The following is a 25733-nucleotide window of genomic DNA, read 5'->3' as shown; positions in this document are numbered from 1 at the left end:
GGAAGAAAGACGCGGTGCTTTAGAGGGAGAGCTACTGCTCCCCTCAGTGTCCCCCCCAAAAAAGGCAGAAACCTGTAATAATGGCTTGGTAGCTCGTATGTTTGGAAATAAGTTTTGTTGGGTTTTGGGTCAGAACTGCAGTTGTGGAAAGGATGCACGTCTGTCTTTTTAGAGCCGTTTGTAAGGAGATTTGTGAGGGATGTTCTTTTACTGGCCCCGGGACTAAAGACGATTACAAAACTGCAGGTGAACGAGCCTAGATGAACAAGAGGCTGTCGTAATGAGCAGTTCAGAGGGGCACAAAAAACCCCAATAAAGCATGGCATTAACGGTCCTAAACTGACATTTAAGAAGAATTAGATGTGAGAAGTCATACACTTTTCTTGGCTATATATAATAGATGTAGTTTCCTCTCTCCTCCACAAATGGATGAACGAGGTATGAAGCAAAAATTGAAAGGGAAGAAAAGAAATACAGGGAGGAGGGTAACACAGGAAGAGGCGAATTGTGAGATAAATAGCTGGGCTTCAAATGGTGGGTAGGCAGTTTCAAGACAATAGAGAATGATTGTTTTCCTTCTGAACTTAATATTCCGAACATAACTGTTGTGTCCATTACAAAACTGGTCTCAAATCTTTGTGCAGTGTTGACAGCTTGCAATTACATTTTTTCCCAATGGTGTGGAAAGGTAGGTGGTAATCTACAGAAAACAAAAAAAAAACATGTCAAAAGTTTACAGACATGCAAGGACACCAAAACATCTAAGCTTTGTGGTAACACTAGCTTGTTTCTGCTATTTATGTTTTCATTTATGCAGAAAACTTATTTGCGATATGGAATGGCTACATGACCTTACACAAAAATTTTGAAGTTTATTTGATGTTGGACTTCATGCCAAGTTATTGATGGATACTTTCAAATAAGAATTTTATTCTTTTAAAAAAATAATTAAAGGGGCATGGATACTGTGTTGGACTGTTTTGTTAGATTTTGTTAGACTACACCCCGGTAAGTCTGTGTGACTATTTTGGCCGGTACTAGTTGTTTGTGATAGGACATCCAAAAGCATGTTTCTCCTATTGTTTTTGGGAGAAAAGCAATGGCCTGTTGCTTATTGAGGAGAAGTGGGATGGTTGCCCAGACACACTGCATGAAAAAAACCCCCGAACTGAATCATGTTGTAATAAATTATGACAACTGTACTTATGAGTTAAATTGTAACTCTTACAGTGTTTGTGGTGGGGGTAAGTGGTTGATGTTGCATAAGCTAGAGTTTTGGGAAATGTGTTTTTCCTTAAACAAGAAAAGAATATTATGTGTCTTGCTATAGAACTGTCTTCTGCTGTTTGCATGGCTATGTGAGAGCAGGAATTCTGTCTGTTCAGCAAGACAAGGACTACCCATTATTGTTGCTTGAAAGCTAATTTTTGTGTGCCGTTTAGGAGGGTACATCAAAACTCAAGAGAAAACAAATGGGGACCAAGAGGGTATATGCTCATCATAGACTTAAAATCTTCCTGTATTTTAGGCCAAACTCACATGTCAGCTGCTATGTCAAAATTGTAACACAGGCTCCTCGATTGTACTGCTTGAAGAAAGTGGATTTTACTATGTGCTTTCAGGCTGCATAGCTTCAAGGATGGAGCTGAGGCAGGGATTAGAGTTTGAATTGTGGTAGTTCTTCACTGTGTTCCCATGATTCTCTGGGGATTGTCTTTTCAAGTCCTCCTACCTCCTCCTTTCTTCGTGCCTACTGTCTCGGCCCAGAAGCGATTTGCTGTGTTATATATAAACTGGTTAGTATTTAAGCTTCCTGTTTCCCCAAAACTGCTCTCTTTCTGCAGAGCTGAGTTTGATTGCACAGGGCAAGCAGATGCCCTGGCTACCCTTATCCTGCTTCATAGTTAAGATGACCCCATCTAAAAGGGTATTGAGAAGCATGATTTTTGAAGGATATTCAAAATTATTACATCATTACAGTTTAAAGGGGCTGTGTAAGGATGAGGTTTTTAAGTGGCAGTTTATCCTGACGTGCCTGGTACCTGAGCTATCCTGGATTGGGCAGGGGGTTGAAAAGTGAAGCACCAATTGCTATGCTGAAAAAAAAAAGGTCTGTGAGATCTGGCTACAGAAGTCAGCCCTGGGAAAGAAGGGCCGAAGCCAGCTGATGGGGAAAGAAAAATGACGGATCCAGAATGCACACCAGCTTTTGTGACCAGAGGATATCCTTGAACTGGATTAGTTGGCTCCTGTGCAGTCCAGGAGTGGAAGCAGTATCAGAGGTGAAGCCACAACCAAGACGGAGCTACTACTCATCATTAATGGTCAATATAATGTAGGTAAGAGGGTTTAGAAGAAATACTGCTTCTTGTCTTCAGAGACTGCTCATTTCTATGGGACAGGAATTGCTTCAGTTGAAATTAGACTCTCGCTCCCCAACTTTATCCAGCTATGGGATATGCCTTGCTTAGGTTCTGCCTTGGAAAACATAAACATGCACTACATTCTAATATAAATACACTGCCTACTTGTATGATGCTAATTAACACTGTAGAGCAGGTGAGACTGGCTGTGCAATTATGCACATCCAGGCATGTTCACATGTTAGAATGTTACATCTAAGTAAACAACTTTGTTGTTATTAGATGGAAAGTTGGGTCCCAGGGAGGAAAGCTCACTGCTCCCAAGAGAGCTGAGAAGGTGGCAAGGAGTAGAAGATGGAATTCACAGTGGTGTTAGCATTTAACTGCCTATGTGTTCTTCATTCATAGTGTGCTGTTGTAACAAAAAAAAAAAATTAAAAAGCAAGTTCCTTAAGAAGTTTCTGCAGGTGAGTTCAGGATGAAGAATTTAACCAAAATTACTGTCTTCCGTTCTCCTCTAGAATTCTTGGTGTGGGGAAGTTCATTTTCATTCCACATCAGTCCATGCAGCATTTTAATGAACTTAAGACATGTACCTCAGGAGCATTTGCCTGACAACAAACTTTACAATGAAGTCTGCTCAGTTGTTCCTCCTCTTGTTTAGCAGCAGCACTGAGTATGAGAAGCTTTACAACTGAGCTTCCTAACTGAAATACTGCCATGCCTGTTGCTGATAGTAGGCCATTGGTTTAGACAACCTCATTTGTGATTTGCGTCAATATGTCTGCTTTTAAAAAAAGTCAAAAATGGATTGTGACATGTCATTGCTTTTGTGGACTAGCAGCCTGGTGCATGGTGGCCACTGAAAATACTTGTAAAAATGAGATAAAAGCATACTAAGTAAATGAAAACATCACCCTGTTGCACTGCTGTCATGTAGATTGTTGAGAAAATGAAAAAGAAAATCACACTGTGTAGTGAAAAATATTACATGCAGATTTATTTTTGGAAGAAAGTCCCACTCCTGCTGTGTTAATTCAACCACCTAGTGTCCAGACCTCTTGAGAAATTGATTTTGACCAGCAGGGGGAAGAGGAAGATTAAGGACAACTTGAAACAAAAATGGCATAATTTTCCACAGCTTTGAATGCAGGATAGATACATTCCTAGATACAAAAAGAGCAGCTGAAATATGATGGGAATAACATGCTATCCTGAGCATGGAATATTTGCAGGACAGGGTGTGGATGCTCTATCCTGATTTACTCTTCAGTATGAGTAGATTCAGTGAGTGCTGGGCAGTTCTGCGGGGAATCAATCCATACGCTCCTGAAATGGAAATAAACATTAGCTATGTGCATCTTTTTTCCTGTTTAGCATGCCATTACAAGTGAGATGTCACACATTAAAGTGCTTAACTTGGCTCATTGGCTGGCGGCTGGCAGCTGGCGTGCCTCGCCTGGCTCCTGGAAGTGCTAACTGAATACTGTACTGCTCCTTATGAAAGCGTGTGATAAGAGTTTTTGTCTCAACTTTTCCCCAGTCAATGCTGTTATATGGCACTGATATGGGCAAAACACAAAGGTTTTTAATAGGCTCTTCCATGTCACAGCAGTAAAATCAAATTGAGGGGGTGTGTATGAATAACAGTACTACATGATCTGAAACTTGCCCTGCAAAACAAGTTTGTTGTTGTTTTAGTTATGGCTTGTTTCTCTGTTTTCCCTGACCAAGCCTTAGTGGCCAGAGGTGTGCTCTGTTAGCCTGTGCCAAGTTGTTTGAACTAGGAGAACCTTAATTTCCTTAAGCTTATTAATGCAAGTGTGAGTTGGCAGAGTAATTGCTGTGTCTACTTGAAACACCATTGCGCTTCTTGTCTTCAGAGCTTTTTCTTTTTTTTTTTTTAATGAGGAGTCAAGTAAATGGTCAGTAGATGTTTGAAGAGACTTTAAACTTAATGATATACCTGTGTTCAGGGTTTTCTGCTACCCTGGCTTGTCAGTAAAAGAATCCCAAAGGAGGTAGGCACTGACATCTCGTTACCTCCATTTGTAAGGATTAAGTTTCTAACGTGTTTGGACGAGAAATGCCAGATCTGTGGAATAACTGGCTGTCATGCAGCCAGGGATATTTAGGCCTTGTCTTTTGGGCAGAGGTCTGCATGATGGTGGGTAGATCAGCTGGAAAGTAAAATGCTTTGGAGAACTTATGCAGATTGTGTGCCATGAATGATTGGTTTAGAAGTTACATTTCCCTCAAAGTTGGCCACTATTTTATCATGTTTGCGATCTCTTCTACTCCTTTGTAATCCCCAGTAAGATCTGCATTAATGCTTTTTTTACTGCCTTTGTACCAAATACTGATTTTTTTTTTCCTGATGCCAAGGTAGGCAGCTTCAACGTGCAATAGCAGTGTGATTATGAAATAGTACAGATGTTTTCATTTGTACCTTCTGAGGCTTGGGGTCCCTGAAGACCATTTGAATGAATAGTGATGTAATCCCCTCATTTGTATGCTTGTTGGCATGAGCTGGAACTTCTCATCAGCATTAGGGAAAGTGTGTACATCAGTTACATCTGTTTCTGCTCTGCCATGATGTTGCTGAATGCGTGTAAGCCGTTCACCAGGTGGGCTGCCCACAGTTTCTGAGGGCAAATACTGCTGCTGGGTTTGCTGACCCTCAATGTCTGCATCCTACCTTAACTTAGAGCAGAAACCCTTCTCTGTAGTGTTTGGACCTGGATCTCTGCAGCAGCTGAAGTGATTAGAAGGGAATAACGTGTGTGACTGTGTGTGGTTAGACTATGAATGCAGACAAGGGGTTGAAGAAGATGTTCTCTATGTCATGAAAGAGTCTTTATGAAAGTGCTTTCCTCTGGTGTGCCAAGAACCCCTGGCATGTTCCCCAAAATTGGAATAACTCATCACTGCTCATTCATAAATGTAATATAAAAGTGATGAATCACCGTGTTGTTTGTAAATGGTCACAGATAAATGGATCCAGGAAAACATGGGAAAAGCATGTGAGGATCACTGAAATGAGACATAATTTAGTGGTAGACTTGGCAGTGTTAGGCTTATGGTTGGACTCTATGATCTTAAAGGTCTTTTCCAACTGGAATGATTCTATGATCTCTGCTGTAGTGAAAGGAGCTTTCTGCAGTAGCAGAATAATTAATGTACTGATCATGAAATCTTAATGTTGTGACATTAGCCGAAGCATTACAAATACAGCTGTTAACTCAAGTTCTTACCTTGCAATCTGTGAACAACTAATCATAGTGCCTTACAAATTTATAAAGTGTTTGCTTTGCAATTAAATACCAAATGTAGTATCTCTCTCCCATTGGTCATTTAACTTTTCTAGGCATTTTATGGGGAAACTGGATGTGTCATTGCTGACTCTCTCATGAATTAAACATGGAACACAGTATTAATATGCAGACTGTATTATTTAGCATTGTATGCTGCAAAAATATACTGGAATAATTCAAAATACAATTTCTCGGCTATTATTTCTACCTGAATCACTTAAATACAGTCAAAATCAAAATACTCCATGGAAAGAATGTAGATTCAACTTTAATTTACATTTGGAATTGAAAAAGAGCTTTCGTTTGGTGTAGTTCTGGTATCATTAAAATAGGCCTGCAAGAATCACTTAGTGAATACTTTCACAAATTCCATTTACATTTAGCGTGTATTGGAGCCAAAATCTTTCTCAGATGTATGAAACAGAAGGTCATTTGTTTGGATCTCCGATTGACCCGGCTGCTAAGTTTTTTTTATGAAGTTAGGTAGGTGCATGTTGGTTGATATTCTTAATGAGTGATGTTACAGTTTGATATTTTAATTTCCTATTAACTTTCATTAAACGAAATTCAGGAGCTAGTGGAATATTGGAAAACTGGGACATGCAAGTAAGAACTACCACCGAAGCAGATTTTGATGTCTGTTTCAATGTCTTTGTTGTAGCTTCAGGGTTTTTTTCTCCCATTCAAGCATTACCTGGTGTTTTTATTTCCATCTGACAATGTGTATAAATAGGAATTTATATAGCATCAGTGTAATCTCTATTTGTACCTTAATTTTTTTTTCCCTGGTCCTTGTAAGGTAAGGGTCCTTGTCCCTGGTAAATTTCTGACTTGCTTGTAGTCTGAGTTCTAATTTTATCAGTACTGGAAGAGAGTATATGCTAGCAGTAGAGAATGTGCCCATCAGCATGAGTTGTTGGAAATCACATTCTATTCCTGACAAATCCTAGTCTTTGCATAGCTAAAACATATTTTTTTATTCAAGGATTTGGCTTTTGTTGTGTTAAGAAACAGATCATTTTTTTTGCAAGTGAGGTTTGTGTTCTTGAAAAAATCCTTATACTTTCTGCATTTTTAACTGAGAAACTAGTTAGTCCTCTATCATGTTTCATATTGGATTTTGCCTAACAACTGAATTTTGGATTCCCCTTCAAAATTGTGGAGAGAAGAATTCCCTTTGTTCCAGTTATTAAACTAACTGCATACCAGCCCCCGAAGTTTCATTGTTACTTTGATTTTTCTAACACTCTACAAGAATAAAGACTTACTTCTTAGCACATATGCTGTAATATTTATTAGAAGCATTTGTGAGGTGTAGACTTTCTCATCAATTGGTAAAGGTAGTTAAAAGATTTTGCTGAGGAAGACTCAGCAAAAGGTGTTTGCTCCTGTAGGGGAGGAGACATGTAAAAGCTGTCAAGTATAACTGAAGGCTGGGGACTGCAGCATTACTGTCATTGTGCTCCAGCATTACTTGGACTGATGCAAGTGCTGTACACATGCAGCCAAGGGAGACCTGAGCAATTTTCCCTGGTGCTGCTCTGAATTTCGGTTGAGGCTTATCCTCTTTCAGTAAGAAAAGTGTTCACTGAGACTGAGGATTCAGAATAAACACTGAGTCTTTCTTACCAGTCTTAAAATGTATGTTTTGTACAAGTAACGGTGGCTGCCAGAAAAGGAGCAAATTCCCATTATATTGTCTTGGCATATAAGCACTTCAGCCTCATTGATAAGGTGAGGTTGGCTGTGGAAAGAATATGCTCGTTTGGCTTAACCCACAAAGCCTGGACCATGACAGCTGTAAATTGGTGATGAACGTAACTATGTCACTACCACGTCTTTGTGTTGTTATTCACTGGGTAACAGTGGCATGCATTTAACGTGGCAAGATTCTTTTTTACTTACTCTAGAGCTTTGTGATGGGATAATGCTGATTGTAAAAATAATTTACCCTTTTAGGCAAGATAGTTGAATAAATCCTGCCAGTAGCTGTATCCATATCTTTGCCTAGTGGAGACTTGGTATGTGCTTGCAATTATTGTAAAATTTGGCATGATTTCTGCTGGTTTTCAAAATAAAACAGGATGTGAAATATCCACAAATAGTGTCAGAAATCTTTAGTTACGTGCCTATAATTATACCTGACTTCATAGGATTGAAATGCAGATCTTAATGTTATGTACTTCAGTGAAGCTCATATTTTGCTGCCTCATCTTCCTGTTGTCAATAAAAGGTCTGATCTTACAGTATTAATGCTAAAGTGTATTGATTGTTGCATCCAGAAATTGCATCCATAAGGTTTTCTGTCCTTCTGTCTGGGTTAGTCTTAAACCTCCTCTTGCTCTCCTACCAGCTTTCTCAAGCTGGGCCTTCTACCTGAGGCTCAAGGAGGTGGGACCTCTTCTACTTCCCACCACCACAGCAAGAGGATACATGGGTGGCAAGGCCATACATTGTCCAAGCTGGTCAGCTTAGGAGATGGATATTTACTACAGTTGTCTTGATGATTATTTGCAAATACTACTTTTCCAGTTTAACTTAATTTAAATATGACAAAAATTTACTTTTAGAGCGCTTTGTGAAGAAGCTACTCATCTCCTATAATACAATTCCATATGGCAGAGCATAGCTACTGTGATAGTGTGGGTTTATTTATATTTTGTATATCCAATTCAAATATTTTGACTTTAGCCTTAAACATCCTCATGTTTGAGAAATTGGAAGAAAAACTTCTCTGCGCACTTCATGAAAAAGTTGATGCTAATTTAGTAACAAGAAAATTACAGTTCTAGAGTATTCCCCTTAAAGTGTTTTTAAGCATAGGAACCTGCAGGGAGGCTACACTCCTGTCAGTTCATATGGGTGCTGTTTGATTATTTCCCTCTTCCACACCCCCCTCTTTAGCTAAAAGGTCAGATGGGTATTTGTACTCTTCATTCTCTCTCTCTGAGAGATTTGATTACGTATTTTATTAAAATAGTACAGATAAGTTGAAAGTTTACATTAGGTTGAAGTTAATTATTTAAACAGACACCTTGTAGTTGCATTAAAGGGAAAAAATCTGAGAGCAGATGTTGTTACTTGGTCCTTAAGCAAATACTGACAGAAGTTTCATCCCGTGAGTCATACAGATCTGTTATTTTACTGCCTCTAAGAAGAAAATGTTACTTTGTTAGAGTGTGTGCCTGTAATAGCAGTCTGAGCAAACCTGGACATCTTACTCCACTACTACACTGTAAGATCAGAAGTTTTGGGCAGATTTGACCAATCATGAAATTTCAGGATATTACCAGAGATTCTGACCTTTGTCTTTAAACTGATTAGCAGGTTACCTGATTTGTCTCAACCAAAGACAAATCGCCTTAACCACCTCCTTAATCAAAAATCCTTGCTAAAGAAGGGATGGAGGAAGGCTAAGCACAGTGCCCTATTGGGGAAGAGGGTCACCCTTTGCCTGGCAAATTTTGGCCCTTCTGCCATTGTGCTGCCTGTGCACCACCTGACCCAAACTCCTCAAAGAAGAGGATCCAGAGTAATATTTTGTTCAAGTCTGGGTAGTAAGTGTTTGGGGAAAAAAAACCCCAAAACAAAACCAGCTGTGTCCTCCTAAAGAGCTTAATTTAGAAAGTATCTTACCCTTCTACATATTTTGGAAGAATGAGGAAGTAAAATTTTTAGGTGATTTGTGTCTTCGCTTAAATATATAACATAAAAGTGGTAATACTGTGAAAGAGTACTGTTTTGTTAGTCTCCTAGTAGCTTAGAAAGAGGATGGAAATAGAGAGATCATTTTATTTTTACTTAGCTTCCACAACAGCCTCCATTTTCTCAGATGTCATTATCCTTATCTCTATAGTATGTCTCTGCTGCTTGTAATTTCCCCAAGCAACAGAAGCAGCAGAACAAAGTCGGTGTGTGGTGATTTTTTGTAGCAATTTCTTGTAGCAATTTCATCATTTTACAAAATCAGTATTACAGGAGTGACAAGTGGCTAATTAGTGTCACTCTTTTGTCTTGTTAGGCATTCAAGGTGTGATTGAAGGCTTAGGGAAATGGTTTTGGATTAGTCCACCTTCATGTAACAAGGTAGGACTCTTCACAACTACAGAAGTTGTCCTTTTTCAGGAAGCATGATTTAAGTTTTGTATAAAAACCAGAGGCTTTGACACCCCCACCCTTCCCCCATGGGTTTTCTAGGGAAGGCTTTTTGGCTATGCCTGGTCAGTGACTGATTGGATTCTGCAAAAGTTGACATCTTTGCTCTGTCTCTCTGTAGTTCTTGTCAGCCTTTTGGAGAGCTGTCAGCTTGAGTTTGGGACTGTTTGGAACATATCTGCGAAACTGGTTCGGATACTTAATTTGTTTTTGACTTTAACTGGAAGGTGGTAGTTCCCCTGCATGGGGAAGATATAAAAATCTACAATGTGCATGGAAGAAGAAAAGTGTCTGACTGCACCAAACTTTACAGATAAACTCTGCTGACATATAGTTTTGTCAAAAGCGTAGTGTCTGCTGAAAAAAAGTACATCTATTTTCTCTTTGTTAGTGGTATTTTACTTCTAACAATAGCAGCTGCATGAGTTTTACTTGCAAGCTTGTTTTGTGTTATTTAATATAATGAATGTTGCACTGTATTTGCAAGACTTGCCTGTTCAGGACAAGCTTTACATAAGAAAGTTTTCTTGTGATGGGAAATAATCAAAATGTGGTTTGTTTGGGTTTTTTTGTTGTATTTCTAAAGGCATTTTTATCACCTGTCATGCTTGAATTGAGAATATTTGACACTTCTTGAGGTATTTTAAATTTAGTTTTAAAAAAGTTAAATACTGGATTGACCAATTATCAAAGTTAATGTTGCCAAGGTGTTCATGTAGTTATAGTATATTTGATTGATCAGAAGTTAAGACGTTCTTATAAACGTGGTGTCTTCTCACTTTTAGCGTTTTCCTGTGTATTTACAGATTTTCCAGGTTACAGTGTGTTTTGTATTCTGCTCTTACACTTGCTTGATAATAGTAAAGAATTTATTACCGTAACCATTGACTATCATGTCAATATGTAAGGCCTTTGTATTATGTCATCTTCCCGTATCGGGCTCTCTTGGTGTAGGTCATCTTAACTTTTACTTCTGAATTCTGCAAATATGGTTATCAGAGGAGTCAATTTTTACATTTAAGCCCAGCCTTTAATGTTTAAGATGACTTTTAAATCTGCTGGACTTTTAAACTTTATTTGTTAATTCTTGAGATATGTTAGATTCTTCTGTGGCTTCAGTATTTCCTGGTCTCTTCACAGGACCCCAGCTGAATGCACAACTAGAAGGGTGGCTTTCTCAAGTACAGTCCACAAAAAGACCTGCAAGAGCCATTATTGCACCGTAAGTTTGAAATCTGTTTTAATATATATATTAACACTTGATTGGTTAAATGCTTTTTTTTGTTCATTTGTTTTGATTGATTTTAAAAACTGGTAAAAGCTAGTATTTAGCTGAAAGGAATGTTGTGTGGTTTTTAAATAACCATTTTGAATATGCCATAGAATGGAAGAAATCTGTGCACATTTTGATGTATGATTAATTTCCTTTTGCTGGTGGACTGCAGACACAATATTCATTTGTGATCCAGTAAGATGAGTAAGAGGTGTATTAATGGAGTGCTATTCAAAGGTGACAGCCCTTTCAATGCACTTCTAGTGTAGGACAGCTACACCTACTAGGAAAAAAAAAACCTACAACACAACAAAATAAGCAAAACTCTCGCACCCCTCTTGCCCCCCAAATCAAAACTTAGCAAAGCTTAAAACAAAAAGTAATGAAACGTTATTCAGCTATCCAAAATGGTTGGTTTATTATTTTAGTTTGGTTTTGTTTGGGGTTTTTTTTGTCCACAGCTGAAATAGGGATTGTCTGAACTACTTAGGGAGAATTCAATTTCCTGAAGATAGTTGAGATGAAATGAGAAAAGTATGTTGGTCATTTCAATTGATTATGAGTTGGAAGAAAACACTAGAAAAAGCTCCTTAAATATGATGGTTTTCCTGTGCTAACATAGCATTGTGTCCTAGTTAGAACAGCTGGGACCAGTTAATCACTGTATGGGTGTAACCCAAAACTGTGTATTCTATAGCCTTCCATGCCATTTCTCAAAAACTGTTATCAATAGACCATTTACACCACCTGCCCAGAGCACTCCTGACTTCTCAGGCTATAAACTGGGTGTTAAGAGGCCTGTGAGATAGGAGGATGCTCCTGTCCTCACACCCATTGTGGAACTCCCCACCCTGAGGGAGGCACTGGGCATTCCTGCCTGAACCTGGGGATATATATAATCTTGGAGTCTTGGGACTTTTTTACCACTGGTGGGATCCAAAGAAGGAGGGTGACCACCACTCTCGACTGGACTGCAATCACCGCTCTCGACCAGACTGCAACAGCACTCTCACCAACAGGTTTTCCCTCTCCTTTTACTTTGGACTCAGGGGGCCCAGTGAACACCACTCTGTTCATGCCCCAGGGTGCTGGGTTATACATTTGGGTTTTGTGGGTTAAAACCAATTGTTTGTCTGTATAATCGTATTTATTGTATTATTTTATTAAATTGTTATTCTGACTTATAATCTCTCTTTTGAGTTGGGTTCATTTCTCCTACCGGTTTACCTTTAAATCAGCACACATTGACATAATGTTTGAAGTATTCCATAGTAGTATTGAATTTCCAGAAGAAATTGTCCCACATCTGCCTTAATCTTTCTTACAGGAATGTCAGGAAAGAGACCTTTCAGCTGCAGATTATGTAAACTGGTATATTTTTCCAGAATTGCTAGATCCTGTGATCTCACCAAAGCTTTTCATTAGCCATGCCTTTTTTTTTTTCCCCACCTGTAAAGTGGGATATGTTTGATAATATTTTTGTGGAACACGGAAGAAGTCTGTAGCAGAGCGAACCTTTCAGCAGGCTCTTTTGACATTGTCAAGTGACATACCTTGCCACTTCTGAGCTCTTTAGAATGAGTGGATTAAGTCATGTTGAGGCAAAATCCCAGGGTAATTTTGAGGATAACTTGGTCCATGTATCACTCTGTGGATGAATATAGATGCAGGTGAGCATACATACATATAAAATCCTCTGGTGCTATGAATAGGGAACTTGTATCTTGAAACATCCTGTATATCCCAGGACTTGCAGTATGTATCATTCTCTGTATCATTGTGTAAAAAGACTGTTGGGAAAGCTGTAGTTCTGTTGTTGCACGTACTCGACTCAAAATAAGCAGTAACTATTGACCTGGAGTTGCAGGTGCTCTAGATGAACTCGAGGGGGTGATGTGGCACGGGCATACTGCTGAGTGACTGAGCTCTTTTGCACCACTTTGACCTTGGACTTTGGAAATGAATGTTCTCTGGAATTAATGCTTTTAGTGGTGTAAAGTGAATTTTCACTGGTTTCTAACACTTTTGAAGGGAATGGGTCTTAAGATTTGAATGTATTATTTAAAAAAAGTAGTCAGAATAATTAAAAATTATTTTGGAGAGCCAACAGGAACAGAGGTCAAGAAAGACCCCAGACCAGAGTGATAGGAAATGATGTATCATGTTTGCAGTAAAAACTAGCATGCTGCATTCCACTTCTGTCTGTGTGCCTATTCACTCTTGATGCCAAGATTTTGCCCCAAAAGGCACGAACGAGAAGAAACTGCTTAGAGACAAAATTTGTAGCCTTTAAGCAGGAGGTACTTTATTACGACGTCGGAGAGCAGCCGGGTCGCCCCGGATCAAAACTGCTCTGCTCTATCAACAAAAGAACAGGTTTATATATGATTTTTACAAGCGATTACAACACTTCTGCATGCATATGCATAGAATTGCAACATACATTATCAATATTCATAACAGGTGGAGTTTGGGCGGAGTTAGAGGTGTGGTCTTCAATTTGGGGAGATTCTGGGATGGGAGATCCGGCCTTCATCCATCGGAATACCCCTGCCCACTCTGCATACTCATCTTGAACTTTGTGAACTTTCTTACTTTGGCTGACTTCTTAGTGTATCTGGCAGAGGTTTCTGATGATTTTGCAAGGATACCCAGGTCTTGGCTCATCTTCCTTCTTTATCAGGGTGTTCCTCTTTGTACATGAGTTTCTGTTCTGCTGTACCAGTATGTGCTGCATACTGCATACCTTAGTGAATCATTGCCTCTAATTTTTTCTAAGACTAAGCTTTTCTGCTCTTGCTTATACTTATATTATGAATTTAGCTTTTTACCTTTTATGATATTAGTTATATTTGCTTTCTGGGGCTTGTCTGGCTTCACTCTCTTGCTCATGTATTCATCTTCTGTGACAGAGCATTTTTATTCTCTGGTTTATCTGCTCTCCTTTGCCAGACCCCTCTACTGTCATCATTTTGAGTTACTGCCATGTGGTTGGAAGAGCCTTCTCCAGCAATTTGCTATTCTCTTGTCCCTGGCTGCACACTTGGTGTTATCGTGAGTTTCTGATAATGTGCAGTTGTGCACTCTGCACACCAGTGTCTTTTCAGAATGATGGAAGGGGCTATGTTTTGGACATTTATTTACTGGCAAATGGTCATTGATAGTTCTTTAATGGGTCGGTAAACGGTCACTGATAGTTCTTCAACAAATATATCACTTGTGTGATCAATACTACAGCAGTGCTCTCCTGCTCTTTCAGGAGTTGGCTTTTAGATCACTCTTACTATTTCTAGCTTACTGGGGACAAAAAATATTCAAGATATTAATATTTAGTAGCAATATCAACATATTTAAGATGTTAAGCAATATTTAACGTTGTTAACATTTTGTACACCTTAATTTGCAGCCACGCAGGATACACCTACTGTGGATCTTGTGCAGCCCATGCTTACAAACAAGTGGATCCTAATATCACGTAAGTATGAGTTTTTCTTTACAAAGCAGCAGACAATGCCGTTGCAATTCCCTGATAAGTTGAATGTTCTTTTTACATTCTTACACCTTGAAGTACTCGAGTTTTAATTTTGTACTTTTTTTTAGATTTTTATGGGTCCCCTCGGTTTTAACATCATAAATGTTCAAATTGGATGTTACAAATTAAAAAAATATAGTATTGTTGAAATAGAAAATGTAAAGTAGTATTTTCAAAAATTTGTTGAAATTATTGGTAACTATAACAAGGGAGGGCTTGAAGATGTTCTTTTTGCAGGTAATAACAGTATATTATTGGCATTCCACTGCTTTTATAAAAGCCCAAGCTCTTTTTTGGGGAGGTTTTTTTGGAGTTTTTGGGTTGATTTGGTTTTTTTGGTTGTCATTGGGAGGTTTTGGTTGTTTTTTAAGTCTATTTGACCATGATTCTGCATTGGTTTTTCAGTGCAGGATTATGGGCTGAATACTACCAGGATTCTCTTCTTCTGTGGAGAAAGTGACCCGTGTGTTTATGTGATATTTTAAGTCAGTGACAGTTACTCATTCCAATAATTTTAGATGGACTTTTGTTTCTAATAAGTTTAAAATAAGAAAAATTTTTAAATCCCCCAGCATGCTACTGTAGTCTGTGCCTGCCTCTGAAAATATGAATCCAGTTATTTTAGGTTAAAGGAATATAATTCTTATTATGTTCTACTTACTGCAACTTTTTTTTTTTAATGGCAAAAATTTAATGCACCTCCAGTATTTACTCAAAGTATGTATTTTGCAATGCTAAATGAAAACTGGCTAGGTTTATCAGTTTTTCATGAGATAACATGTTGTTATACTCTCCAAAGCCAATGGGTTTAATTCTTTCTAAACTATTGTAAACTATGTGAAAATAATTTATGGTGGGACCTAAGTTTTAGAGAAACCTAGTTCCTCTAAAATTTCCAGAACAAGTTGCATTTCCCACATTCAGTGACATGGAGTCAATTGAACTTTATGGATCATTTGCTGTTTTACCACATGGGATGTTTAGAATTCATCTTTGAGCTGAATTACTGCATGTTTGGATATTTTGTTTTCATTAGCTTTGCAGAAAGTTATAGTACTTTAGTGTACCTTGCTAATAGCACTCCGTGTGTAAAGGAAAAAAAACAACCCCACAACTTTACATGTTTCCCACCCCCTTAGTTCAGTGCCAGAAAAAAGATGATATCCTGAATCGGAAAAGCTGAATTTCCTATATTTTTTGTTTCTTTTTTCTTGTAAGTCCTGTGGCAGGAGACCCTAAGCATCTAATCAAGAGCCAGGAACTGAGGACTTGATGAAATAACATCATGATGACGTGTGAAAGGTTGCAGTATCAGCTAAAGCTATGAATGTGCAGGTCCAAGTCCCTGTTGTTGATGCAACAGATAGATAAAAACAGCATTTGAGAATTACTTTAATTTGGTGTAATCTGAACTGAGACTAATCAACTAAATAAGTGAAAAGGTCTGAATAGATGATAAACCCGTAATCGTTGTTTGAGGTCACATTCCTATAGTTGTTAAAGGTGGTGTGTAGCGGTGTGTAGCTGAAGGTTCTGTTGATCCAAGGAGAGAATTCAAAAAATCTGTTCTGAGGGGCTGTATGACATCATTCAGCCTCCAAATGAATCCAGTTAGACAGATTTCTAGCTGTTGAGTGCCCTGTGATATATAACCTGCTTAAGAGATTTAAGGCTACAGGAAGCATTATTGAGCTGATCTCATGATAATTTCTGAGATACTGAGCAAGGTTGAGCCATGGATTGATCTGTGGTCTTACAGACAGCAGAGTAAAACAGTTGTAGCCTTGAGAAAGTATTGCTTTCTATGTTTTTATTAAACTTGTTGCTCTAAGCTAGGTCTCTCTACAATTGCGTTTATCTAAACTGTGGGCTTTTGTGTTAATTGTTGTAGCCGAAAAATTTTCATTCTTGGGCCTTCCCATCACGTGCCCCTCTCCCGATGTGCACTTTCCAGTGTGGACATTTACAGGACACCTCTGTATGATCTCCGAATTGACCAAAAGAGTAAGTGCATGATAAAGCTTACATCTTGAAGACTGCTGAGGCTTGAATATTAACTTTGGTACTACAGCGCTGAGGACTTGCTTGTTGAGCACTTCCTTGCTTTAAGTGGCACACAAGTGCAAATCAGGTTTTACTGCAACCAAAGCTAACTTCTGAAAGATCCTGGCTGTGGCAGGCATTGTCATGTTATAACCATAATATCTCTCTTGCTCCTGACAAGTAAAGAACTCTCAATTTTTGCTTATCTTTTCCATTTTGAGTGTGTGCCTCTTGACAAGTGATCTTTAAAAGAGTTTTAAAAATTAAAAAGTGTTACTGTCAAAGAACAGCTCACTAAGCACCTTCTCCATTATTCTGTGAAGTATTCTGGCTGGAAAAAGGTACTTCAGTTGGTTCTGAGTTTGATTTCTGATAGAGGAATAGCAGAGAAACATGCATTATTGCATGTGACTTTTTAACTTGCAAAGTACCTGCAGAACTTAAAAATCATTAATCCATGAAATACCAGTCTTTGGAAGTAAGCTTAAAGGTGCAGTGAAGATCAATTTGATATTTTGACTTTTATGCATTTCGAGGTATACCTAAATAATACAGTATCTTTTTCAGAAGGGCTAATTAGCGCAGATGTATTGTGTTTCATCATAACTGTGATTAAGCAAGATAATTCAGGCTTTCTACATAGTGCCTGCAGAAATTTCCTTAGGTAAGAAGTGTTTTGGATTTTGTAGAACTCCTTTATGAAAGGAGCAAAGAAGGAGGCACAGCCCTACATCAAATTTTTTGTGCAGTGAAGAATTTTCAAAATGTAGAAATGACTCTGAATTCTCTCAAGCACACTTGAGAATAGAAAAGATAACTTGCAAATGTGGATTACTTAACCAGTTTTGGCTGTCTCTAGATTTCATGATTCAGTCAATAATAAATTGTGTTAAATAGTTACACATCCAGCAATGGCTTCACTGATCAATTTTTTTTTTAATATGTAATGATGCTGTTTGTGAATATAAGAATTCAATGACTGGGCAAATTCATGTATATTTTCAAATATGTTTTATTTGTGTTACTTGGATTTTCAGTTACGATACAAGATTTTTCTCAATATACTAACAAGTTCACTGTTTTAACGTACTTATTTTGTAAACTGAATCAATTACATTTGTATCTTAATTACTTGAATATCATTTTAATCCTGAGTTTGTTTAGAAACAAGTGGTTTGTGATGACAACCTTTGGAGGCAAGTAGTTTGTTCTAGTGGGCGTGTTCTTATAAAGATGCACTGTAGCTTGCTTTTTTACTTGTAGCAGTTTTCAGAAACATAAAGTAGTAAAAATTAATCTTTTAATTCATTTCAGTTTATGGAGAATTGTGGAAGACTGGAATGTTTGAGCGTATGTCCCTACAGACAGATGAAGATGAACACAGTATTGAAATGCATTTGCCTTATACTGCTAAAGCCATGGAAAGGTACTCGGGCTAATTAATTCTACAAGAATGAGCATTTTGTGTGTTAAGTTTGAACTACATATTAAGTGCAGTAGAAAGTAATAATGAATTTTATGACATAGAGTACCTTATATGGTATATAATGCTTACACTCCTCCACACCCCAGTAAAAATTTTGGTAAGGAGAGGGTCAGAGACTAGGATAAGATGCTGTAATAGAAACTGTGAGCAGAGCAAACACCTGAATGATGAAGTTATAACACCTCTTATAGACAGGTTTACATTGACTTAAAATAGGTTCATGAAAGCTTATCTATATTAACTCTTTCTCCATAGCCGATTTCCTCCCCCTTCCCCCCCATTTTTTGCAAGGCATCTTTGCAAGAGGTTCGAATACCAATAGGTGTTTTCTGTGGGATTTTAAGTTTGTTTGGAGCTTTAATACTAATTTTGAAATCAGGGTTCTGTTTACACCTGCTGTTTCAGATCTGTATTTGAAATAAAAATTGTCATCATTAGAGAAAAAGTGTCAATTTGTGTTGGGGGTTGTTCCCACATGTACAGGTCCCATCTTTTTATTTTTATTATTTCTTCCATTGTATTTTGAATTTTCCCTGGAGTGTCAGTATACACCTGGGTACTACCTTGAGCATTTTCATATACGTTTCATATACTTTGGAGAATTACCCAACATGCAGCATCTATACAGGTTGAATCTAATTCTTATTTCACTGCTGATTTCACTGTGTCTTTTTTTTTGCCTGGTGTTTTCACTTTGCAGCAAAGTTAAATACTGCATTTGGGGTTGTGTGTTATTTTCTGAAGTTTTAAGTACTTTGAGGTTCTAAAACAACATCCTAGTGTGACCTTACCGAATTACTATCTTCAAATCAATAGTGACCTTTTAAAGCATTCTGTACTTTCAGTTAGCAAGCCCTGAAAAATCTTCAGATGTTACTTGAACTACAACCTTTTTTCTTTTGCTTATAAGCCATAAGGATGAGTTTACTATTATTCCTGTGTTGGTCGGAGCACTGAGTGAGTCAAAAGAGCAGGAATTTGGAAAACTCTTCAGTAAATACCTAGCTGATCCTAGTAACCTCTTTGTGGTTTCTTCTGACTTTTGTCATTGGGGTAAGTTTCATATCTCTTCATGATAACAGTATGTTGAATCTTTCGTAGTTATTTTCAAATAATGTATTTTTTATACATTGAACATTTTAACTTCTCGTACATGTATTTTTGAAACTTAAATGCCTTCGTAAGGTTAATTAAAGGATTTTTTTAAATCTGGAATGATAGGTGAAAAAAATTGATGTGATAATGTGTTTTCAGTATAGTGGGGGAAATAAATGGTGAAGGTGTGTGGGTTTATATGCATCTCTTTACTGTTGCAATGTAATAATTATCTGAAGTTGCTTGCTTTTTTACTCTTCTTCTAAGCACCTCAAACAACTTGCAAAACTAATTAGCTAAAAATTCACTGGACATGGCCACATTCCTCTGACGGAAATAAGTTTTGTATGTTTTACTGCTGGGTAAGATAGCAGATGGGGTATTTATGCCAACTCACCAGAGCTATCCCAGTTCATCTTGGTGGCAGAGCTAAAAAGACTCCAGAAGCCTTGACTTCTGTCCTCCTTTAACACTTTATTTTTCTTTTAAGTGTGATAGTAGCTGGAAAAGGGACTGCTTCAGAAAGATATGTTACACAACAGACCTTCTTTCTTTTTTTCCTTGTCATCTTTGGTCAACTTACATAATTAAGTGCATATTTTACTCATCTTTGAATTGTGGAGTAGGTGCAAGTATATATCATGACCTGGGTTCTGTTGTGGCTAATGAACCATCTAGAACTGTTCATTGAATTATCATAAATTTTTTCGTTTAACCTTCATTTACTGTGGGTATTGTTGTGCAAGCAGAAGTAGCCTGACTCCATGGTTGACTTGGCCAAGAAGGATAGAGAAACGAAATGTTTCTTTACTTTTTAATTTATAGAATTGGATTCCAAGGCAATAACAGGCACTTGATAAATGATACTGCAGTGTCAGTTCTACGTAGTAGGTTTCTCTTTAGGAATATAGCTGCCCATCCTGTATTTTTTTTTTTTTTACTTTGTTTCTGGGCTGCTACTTGATGATAGCCCTAGAATTTTCGGAGTGGAGCTAAAACGTATAAAATAAATGAAGATTACTAGTTTACAAATATTATACTTTCAAATATTTAGTAAGTACTAGGGAGTGTTTTAGCTACAATTTTTCCCTTTTTTATTTTATACATGATTTTTGTTTCAAGGTCAGAGGTTCCGTTACAGTTACTATGATGAATCCCAAGGAGAAATTTATAGATCCATTGAGCACCTAGATAAAATGGTAAGTTTTCAGATTTGGTGGAACTAACTAACAAATTTCTCCTGTACATTACATTTCTTTGAACACTTTAGAAATTTCTCTAACAAAATATTATAGATTAGCTATTTTATTGAATGTATCATTTTCCTTTGTTTAGCACAATAAGAACTTAGCTGTTGTTTTTAGTTAGTATCCTCCATTTTACTGACTGCACACAGTTATATTGTGGGTATAATCTAGTAAGAGTAATTTATGAGAATAAATGCATGTTCATCTACCTAAAAATGCCCCAGTGTCACGTAATTCCTGTCTGCATACCCTCTTATGTTTTTGAGAGTCAGTAAGAATCATGCATGGAGTATTGTGGCAGTTCAGATTTGATAGCTGTGATACCTGCATACAGAAACAGCATTGTGATTGAGCTAATGTTTCAGCAACATCCATTTTGAGGAGGAAAGGCTGTAGGGGGTTGCACTGGTCAGGAAAATGAGTCGCCACCATACTTGGTAATAGTGTTCCCCTTGACCCTTACTCTGTAGTACGTGGTGGGAAAGAGAAGTAGACCATACTTCGTTCTGTGTTTGGTGAAAGGCTGAAAGGAATGCTAAATACATAAAGGTTTATGATGCCAATTATGTTGTGTTTCCTTTGCAATCACAGGAGCCAAGGATTTATTTTTAAATTAAAAAAAGGTTAATGTTCAAGACTATACTTAAGGCACAGAATCAAAGTAATTCTTTTGGAAATACATAATCTTAAAATTTGTTTTACAACTGCTTACATCATTTATGTAATTTCTGTAGAATCCGTTAGAAGAGAGAACTGTTGTTGCTCCTGGCATATTAATTTTTTCCATGTCTTGAAGGAATAAATCCTGGCTGCTGGAGGGATCTCTTAAGTTTTTTGCTCTGTGTAGCCATATTAATCTTTGTTTTTCCACTAATCACTGGAATTGGAACAGTAAATAACTTACCTTCATTCTGTTTATCCCATTTTTAATAATTCTTGTAGTCAGTTGAGGGCTTTCTCTATCAATACAAGTGGTTTTCTACAGAATCCCAGAATTTGCAGCTCTGAATGTTTTTGCAGGAGAGTAGATTATGGTGCATTAGCAAACGTTAGTTTCCCTTTGTTAATGTCTGTGGTGAAAGCTTCAAGACTGGACTTTGGCATTTAATTACTTTTAGGAAAGGCATTGCTGCACCAACTCTTTCTTTTGGTAGTTATTCAACCAAAAGGAAATTACATTTTTTGTGATATGGAAAATTATGTCTACTGTTTGAAAAAGTATTTTTATAGTACTAAAATTGGCTTAATTTTATTGGACCTAACTAGGAAAGCAGTCGGCTGAGCGCTTTGTTAGCAGGAAGGCATTCTGGGTTAAGATGAAATCAATTTGCCTTTGAAATGCCCTTGTGGAAGGATAGTGGTCTCCTCCTTATTTGGACTGAACCTTGCATATAGATGCATAATGATTTTCCCACCTAGTGCATAAAAACTGCTGAACACTTTGGGTATTGAAGTTTCACTAAGCTGGTAACCATGGTGAGAAATTTTATTTGCTGTGATTCTAAGTTAGAGCCATTAGACTCCAGCATGAAAAAATACAGAGTAGTAAATATTACTAGACAGACATCAGTTTCTCCATGGTAATTGTTATGAGCGCTGTCACCACAATGCACTCTGTGAAGTGACAGTAAAAGAAGTAAATAAGCCTCATGGTTAATTAGGGGTACCTTAGGGAAGAATCCTCAAATGAAGAGTTATTATTGAACAGCTCGTGTACAGTAGTTTGTACAGCATAACCTGCTAACTACCATCTTTTTAAATAAGAGGCAGGGGGGGAGTATTTTGTAAGATGTTGTTGAAGAGTAATTATTCTTGATTATGACTACCCAGAAAATGCAGATGGCTCTCTTCAATCATCACTGCCAGATTGCTCATTTTATATGAGCATATAATTTATATGGGAAATGTTATGCCTCACGTGAGTCAATGGGAGGATTCTGTTACCCTGAATGCTGACAATGCAGTCACTGAGGAGAGCTGTGCAGGAACAGCCAGCAGTGGTTGTGCAGGAGCCATTCTCAGCACTGGTGACTTCTCAGGTAGCTCTAATGAACTGCTGAATTCCGGTGGCTTCTGCAGCGCTGCTGCAGTATGCCAGAACCTTCCACAGTGCTCCAGCCTGGGAAGGCTTCTTAACCTGAGCATAATGCAAGACAATGACTCTCTGCCTGGGTTCCCAGATCCCTGCTGTTTCTGCTGTGCCCAGCCAGTAATTTTCCTGTTGGTTGTTTATCTTCCAGTCTGAGTGACTACACATGCAAAGATAGTTGGACTGGATGGTATTAAGGCCAAGTTTTTTTCTAATTCCATTAGAGGGCTATTAGTTTATATTTTTAAGTGTGAAGAAGCAGCTGAAGTGACTTATAACAAGCTTTAATTTAACCAACCAGAGGATTAGTGGAGTATAGTGTGAAATAAACCTATTGGTTGGTGGAGATTGTGTGTGTGTTGGTTTGGGTGTTTTGGGTTTTTTTGTAATCTTTGTAAGCTTGTAGATGCTTGATCCTATTAAGGGATGATATTTAGAAATGTAACTGGTTTTAATCATATTAAGTGCACTGTGCTACGACATTGTAGATGCCATTAACAGTGTCTGGGTAACTGAGGTATGCAATTGCTATGTGATGCCATAATAACCATGTGATAAACTGCAGAACTGTGTTTGCGTTTTTATCATGTGGGTTTTGTCACGTGTTTTAACTCTGTTCTAAGCCATGCCTGGCTTAGTTGTTACAAATACTAAAAATTAGTAGCTTCATAATTTTGCTTTTTAGAAAAATAAAACACAACCTGACAAAAATGTTTCCTTTTTTCCTCAACACCATTTTAGACTGAGAAACGAGCTTGGTAGTCTTTGCTTCTCTGCCACAACAATTTTTAAATCCAAAAGATTGAAAAGTTCAGTACAACTGCCTGCTTATAGGATATTTGTTAATACCCATTTGCTATGGATTTTCTCCAGTCTGTAATGTATGGAACTCTGTTAGCATTTTCTGAGATGAACTGCATAGCTCTAAATGTTTTGCAGTGCTGAACAGTGCATTGAAATAGGCTTACTAGGCATTCTCATAAATCCATGTCCATTCATTTGAGACAAATGCTCAAATGCCTCTACCCAGTATGTTCCAGTGACTTACAACTCTAAAACAAGTCTCTCAATTGAGCAGCCATTTTCATTTTTTGAAAAGGTTGTGAAGGGATTTACAAAGAGGTAAAATTTATTCTCATGAACTGTTCAGTATCCGAGTAAGCACCTTATGCATGTTTAGTTTCACTTGAGTATGTAGTCAGGTTTAGTTCTGCTTTCTTCAGCAGAACATATGTATTGACACGTACGATTTTTTACAAGTAAACGGGTAGTTCAAAGACATGCTTTGTAAATTCTAGAAATGTAATGGTATCTATGTGATCACTGCTAGTTAGCAAATACCTACTGTTAGTTTTTTGGCACTCACGTTCTGTAGATCTGGAGTGATTAACTGCTGTAATTACCAGCCAGGGGTCCAAACACCCTCTCCATGAGCTCTTGCCAGCAATTGGTCAGCACAATTGGGTTTTATTTTTCCATAAAATTTATTTCTCTATGAATTCATCTTACATCTGTTTCTATTTAAAAGTACACAAAGGTGGTGGTTATGGTTGCTGTTTTGTAATTCTCCCTGACTCTCCTGGGAATCTCCAGCTCCTCCATTGTAAGCTGTGATCCAGTCTAAATAATCAGTGTATCTGCCAGATCAGCCAACGCCCTTGCAGAGTGTTTGGAAGGTTTTGCTCTTGAGATGGAGGCTTCAGACTGACTGCTTCCTGCACTGTGGTTTCTTCTTTTATCACCCACATTTTCCCAAAAGTAGGGACTGGGGCTGGAAAAATTGCAGAAATCTTAGACGAAATTAACTCCCTTTCTGATATCAACCTCCCATTGTTCCCATACGAAGTGTAAGTTTTTTTCCAGTCTCTAAGGAAAACCTTCCTGTTTTACCAGCAGAAGCAGCACAACCATGTGTCTTACTGAATTACTGAGTGTCTGGAGCTCATTTACCTGGTGAAGGGAATTCATCATTTTTAGAGGAAGGAAAAAAGTAAGAGGATGGAGTCTAATACAGGCAAAATAGCAAAGCCATGATGTAACCCAAACAATAATTGATTCAGACTTGCTTTGAACAACTTTCATTACGTTCGATCTGCTCTGTGGGATGGCGTAAGAGTAGGCTGTATCTGGAGTTGTAGGATTCTTTTTGCTTTTAAGAATGCAAATGTTTGTGTATGTGGAAGGTTTTGTTTTCCACACATGTGCTGATATTCTTAGTGTGACTCCATGGGATCATGGGTCTCGCTGTGGATGGAGAAAAGGATTTATATATGTAACTGTCTCGTGTAAAGTGGAAGCATCATCTCCTGGCTCTTACATTTTTGTGGTGCAACAACTTCATAGTACTCTAGAGATGTTCTGGATCTGCTTTTTTATGTTCTGAGCAGATGGCCAACCCATGCCCAGAACAATTGCCTTGCATGCCTGATGTGTCTAGGATACATTACATTTGCTCTGTGTGTGAATTGCATGTGTGCCTATTGATAGTTTATCCAGGGTTTTTGGACCCACAGGAGTCCCAGGCAAGTGGTTGGCCCTGAGCTCTGTTACCAGGGAGAGGAGATGAAGGCATGACTTCTTCTTCTTGCTTTGCCCTTTTAGTAAATTTGCCTGGTTGTAGCTGTACCAAATCCTATGGAAGTAGGATACACTTGGAGAGTGGGGATCAGCTAGTCTGTGGAATGAGCTCTTTTAGCATGAGCTTCACTGGTATCTGCAAAGATAGCTTCACAGATCTGTGGATCATGGACAGCTTTGGAAGAGCTCCTGCACTCTTATTTTGGCAAGGGATGGAAACAAGATGACTGCAAGCTAGAGCTCACATGCTGAGGTTTCCTTGATATCCTTGGTACAAAGTAAAGGGTTTTTCCTCCTGAACTGTTCTGTTGTAATAAATAGGTGATATATAAACATCTGCTTATGAATGTGTTACGTAATTATTGCTAACAATTCTTTTTCAGGGTATGAGCATTATAGAGCAGCTAGATCCTGTATCTTTTAGCAATTACTTGAAGAAATACCATAATACAATATGTGGAAGACATCCTATTGGAGTGTTATTAAATGTAAGTAACTTTTGATTTGTTAAAGAATGTAACTTTTAGAAAACTGCTTACCTTTGTTTAAAACACAGTAT

The 25733-nt window shown here is 37.9% G+C and overlaps 1 protein-coding gene across 1 annotated transcript in view; it reads left to right on the top strand.

The window, feature by feature from the left end:
• The window catches only part of MEMO1 (mediator of cell motility 1), a 33474-nt gene that overhangs the window by 5782 nt on the left and 1959 nt on the right, over nucleotides 1-25733 (top strand). Inside the window, exons 2-9 of the mRNA XM_027681620.1 lie at nucleotides 9534-9588; nucleotides 10973-11054; nucleotides 14512-14580; nucleotides 16529-16641; nucleotides 17995-18106; nucleotides 19077-19219; nucleotides 20384-20460; nucleotides 25558-25662. Of these exons, the coding sequence (XP_027537421.1) occupies nucleotides 9534-9588; nucleotides 10973-11054; nucleotides 14512-14580; nucleotides 16529-16641; nucleotides 17995-18106; nucleotides 19077-19219; nucleotides 20384-20460; nucleotides 25558-25662 (756 nt within the window). The remainder of the gene's footprint in view (nucleotides 1-9533; nucleotides 9589-10972; nucleotides 11055-14511; nucleotides 14581-16528; nucleotides 16642-17994; nucleotides 18107-19076; nucleotides 19220-20383; nucleotides 20461-25557; nucleotides 25663-25733) is intronic.

The sequence above is a fragment of the Neopelma chrysocephalum genome, unplaced genomic scaffold (genome assembly GCF_003984885.1).
Source record: "Neopelma chrysocephalum unplaced genomic scaffold, ASM398488v2 Primary Assembly neopelma1_61, whole genome shotgun sequence".
NCBI classification, from domain to species: domain Eukaryota; kingdom Metazoa; phylum Chordata; class Aves; order Passeriformes; family Pipridae; genus Neopelma; species Neopelma chrysocephalum.
This window is presented reverse-complemented; position numbering and strand designations above follow the sequence as displayed.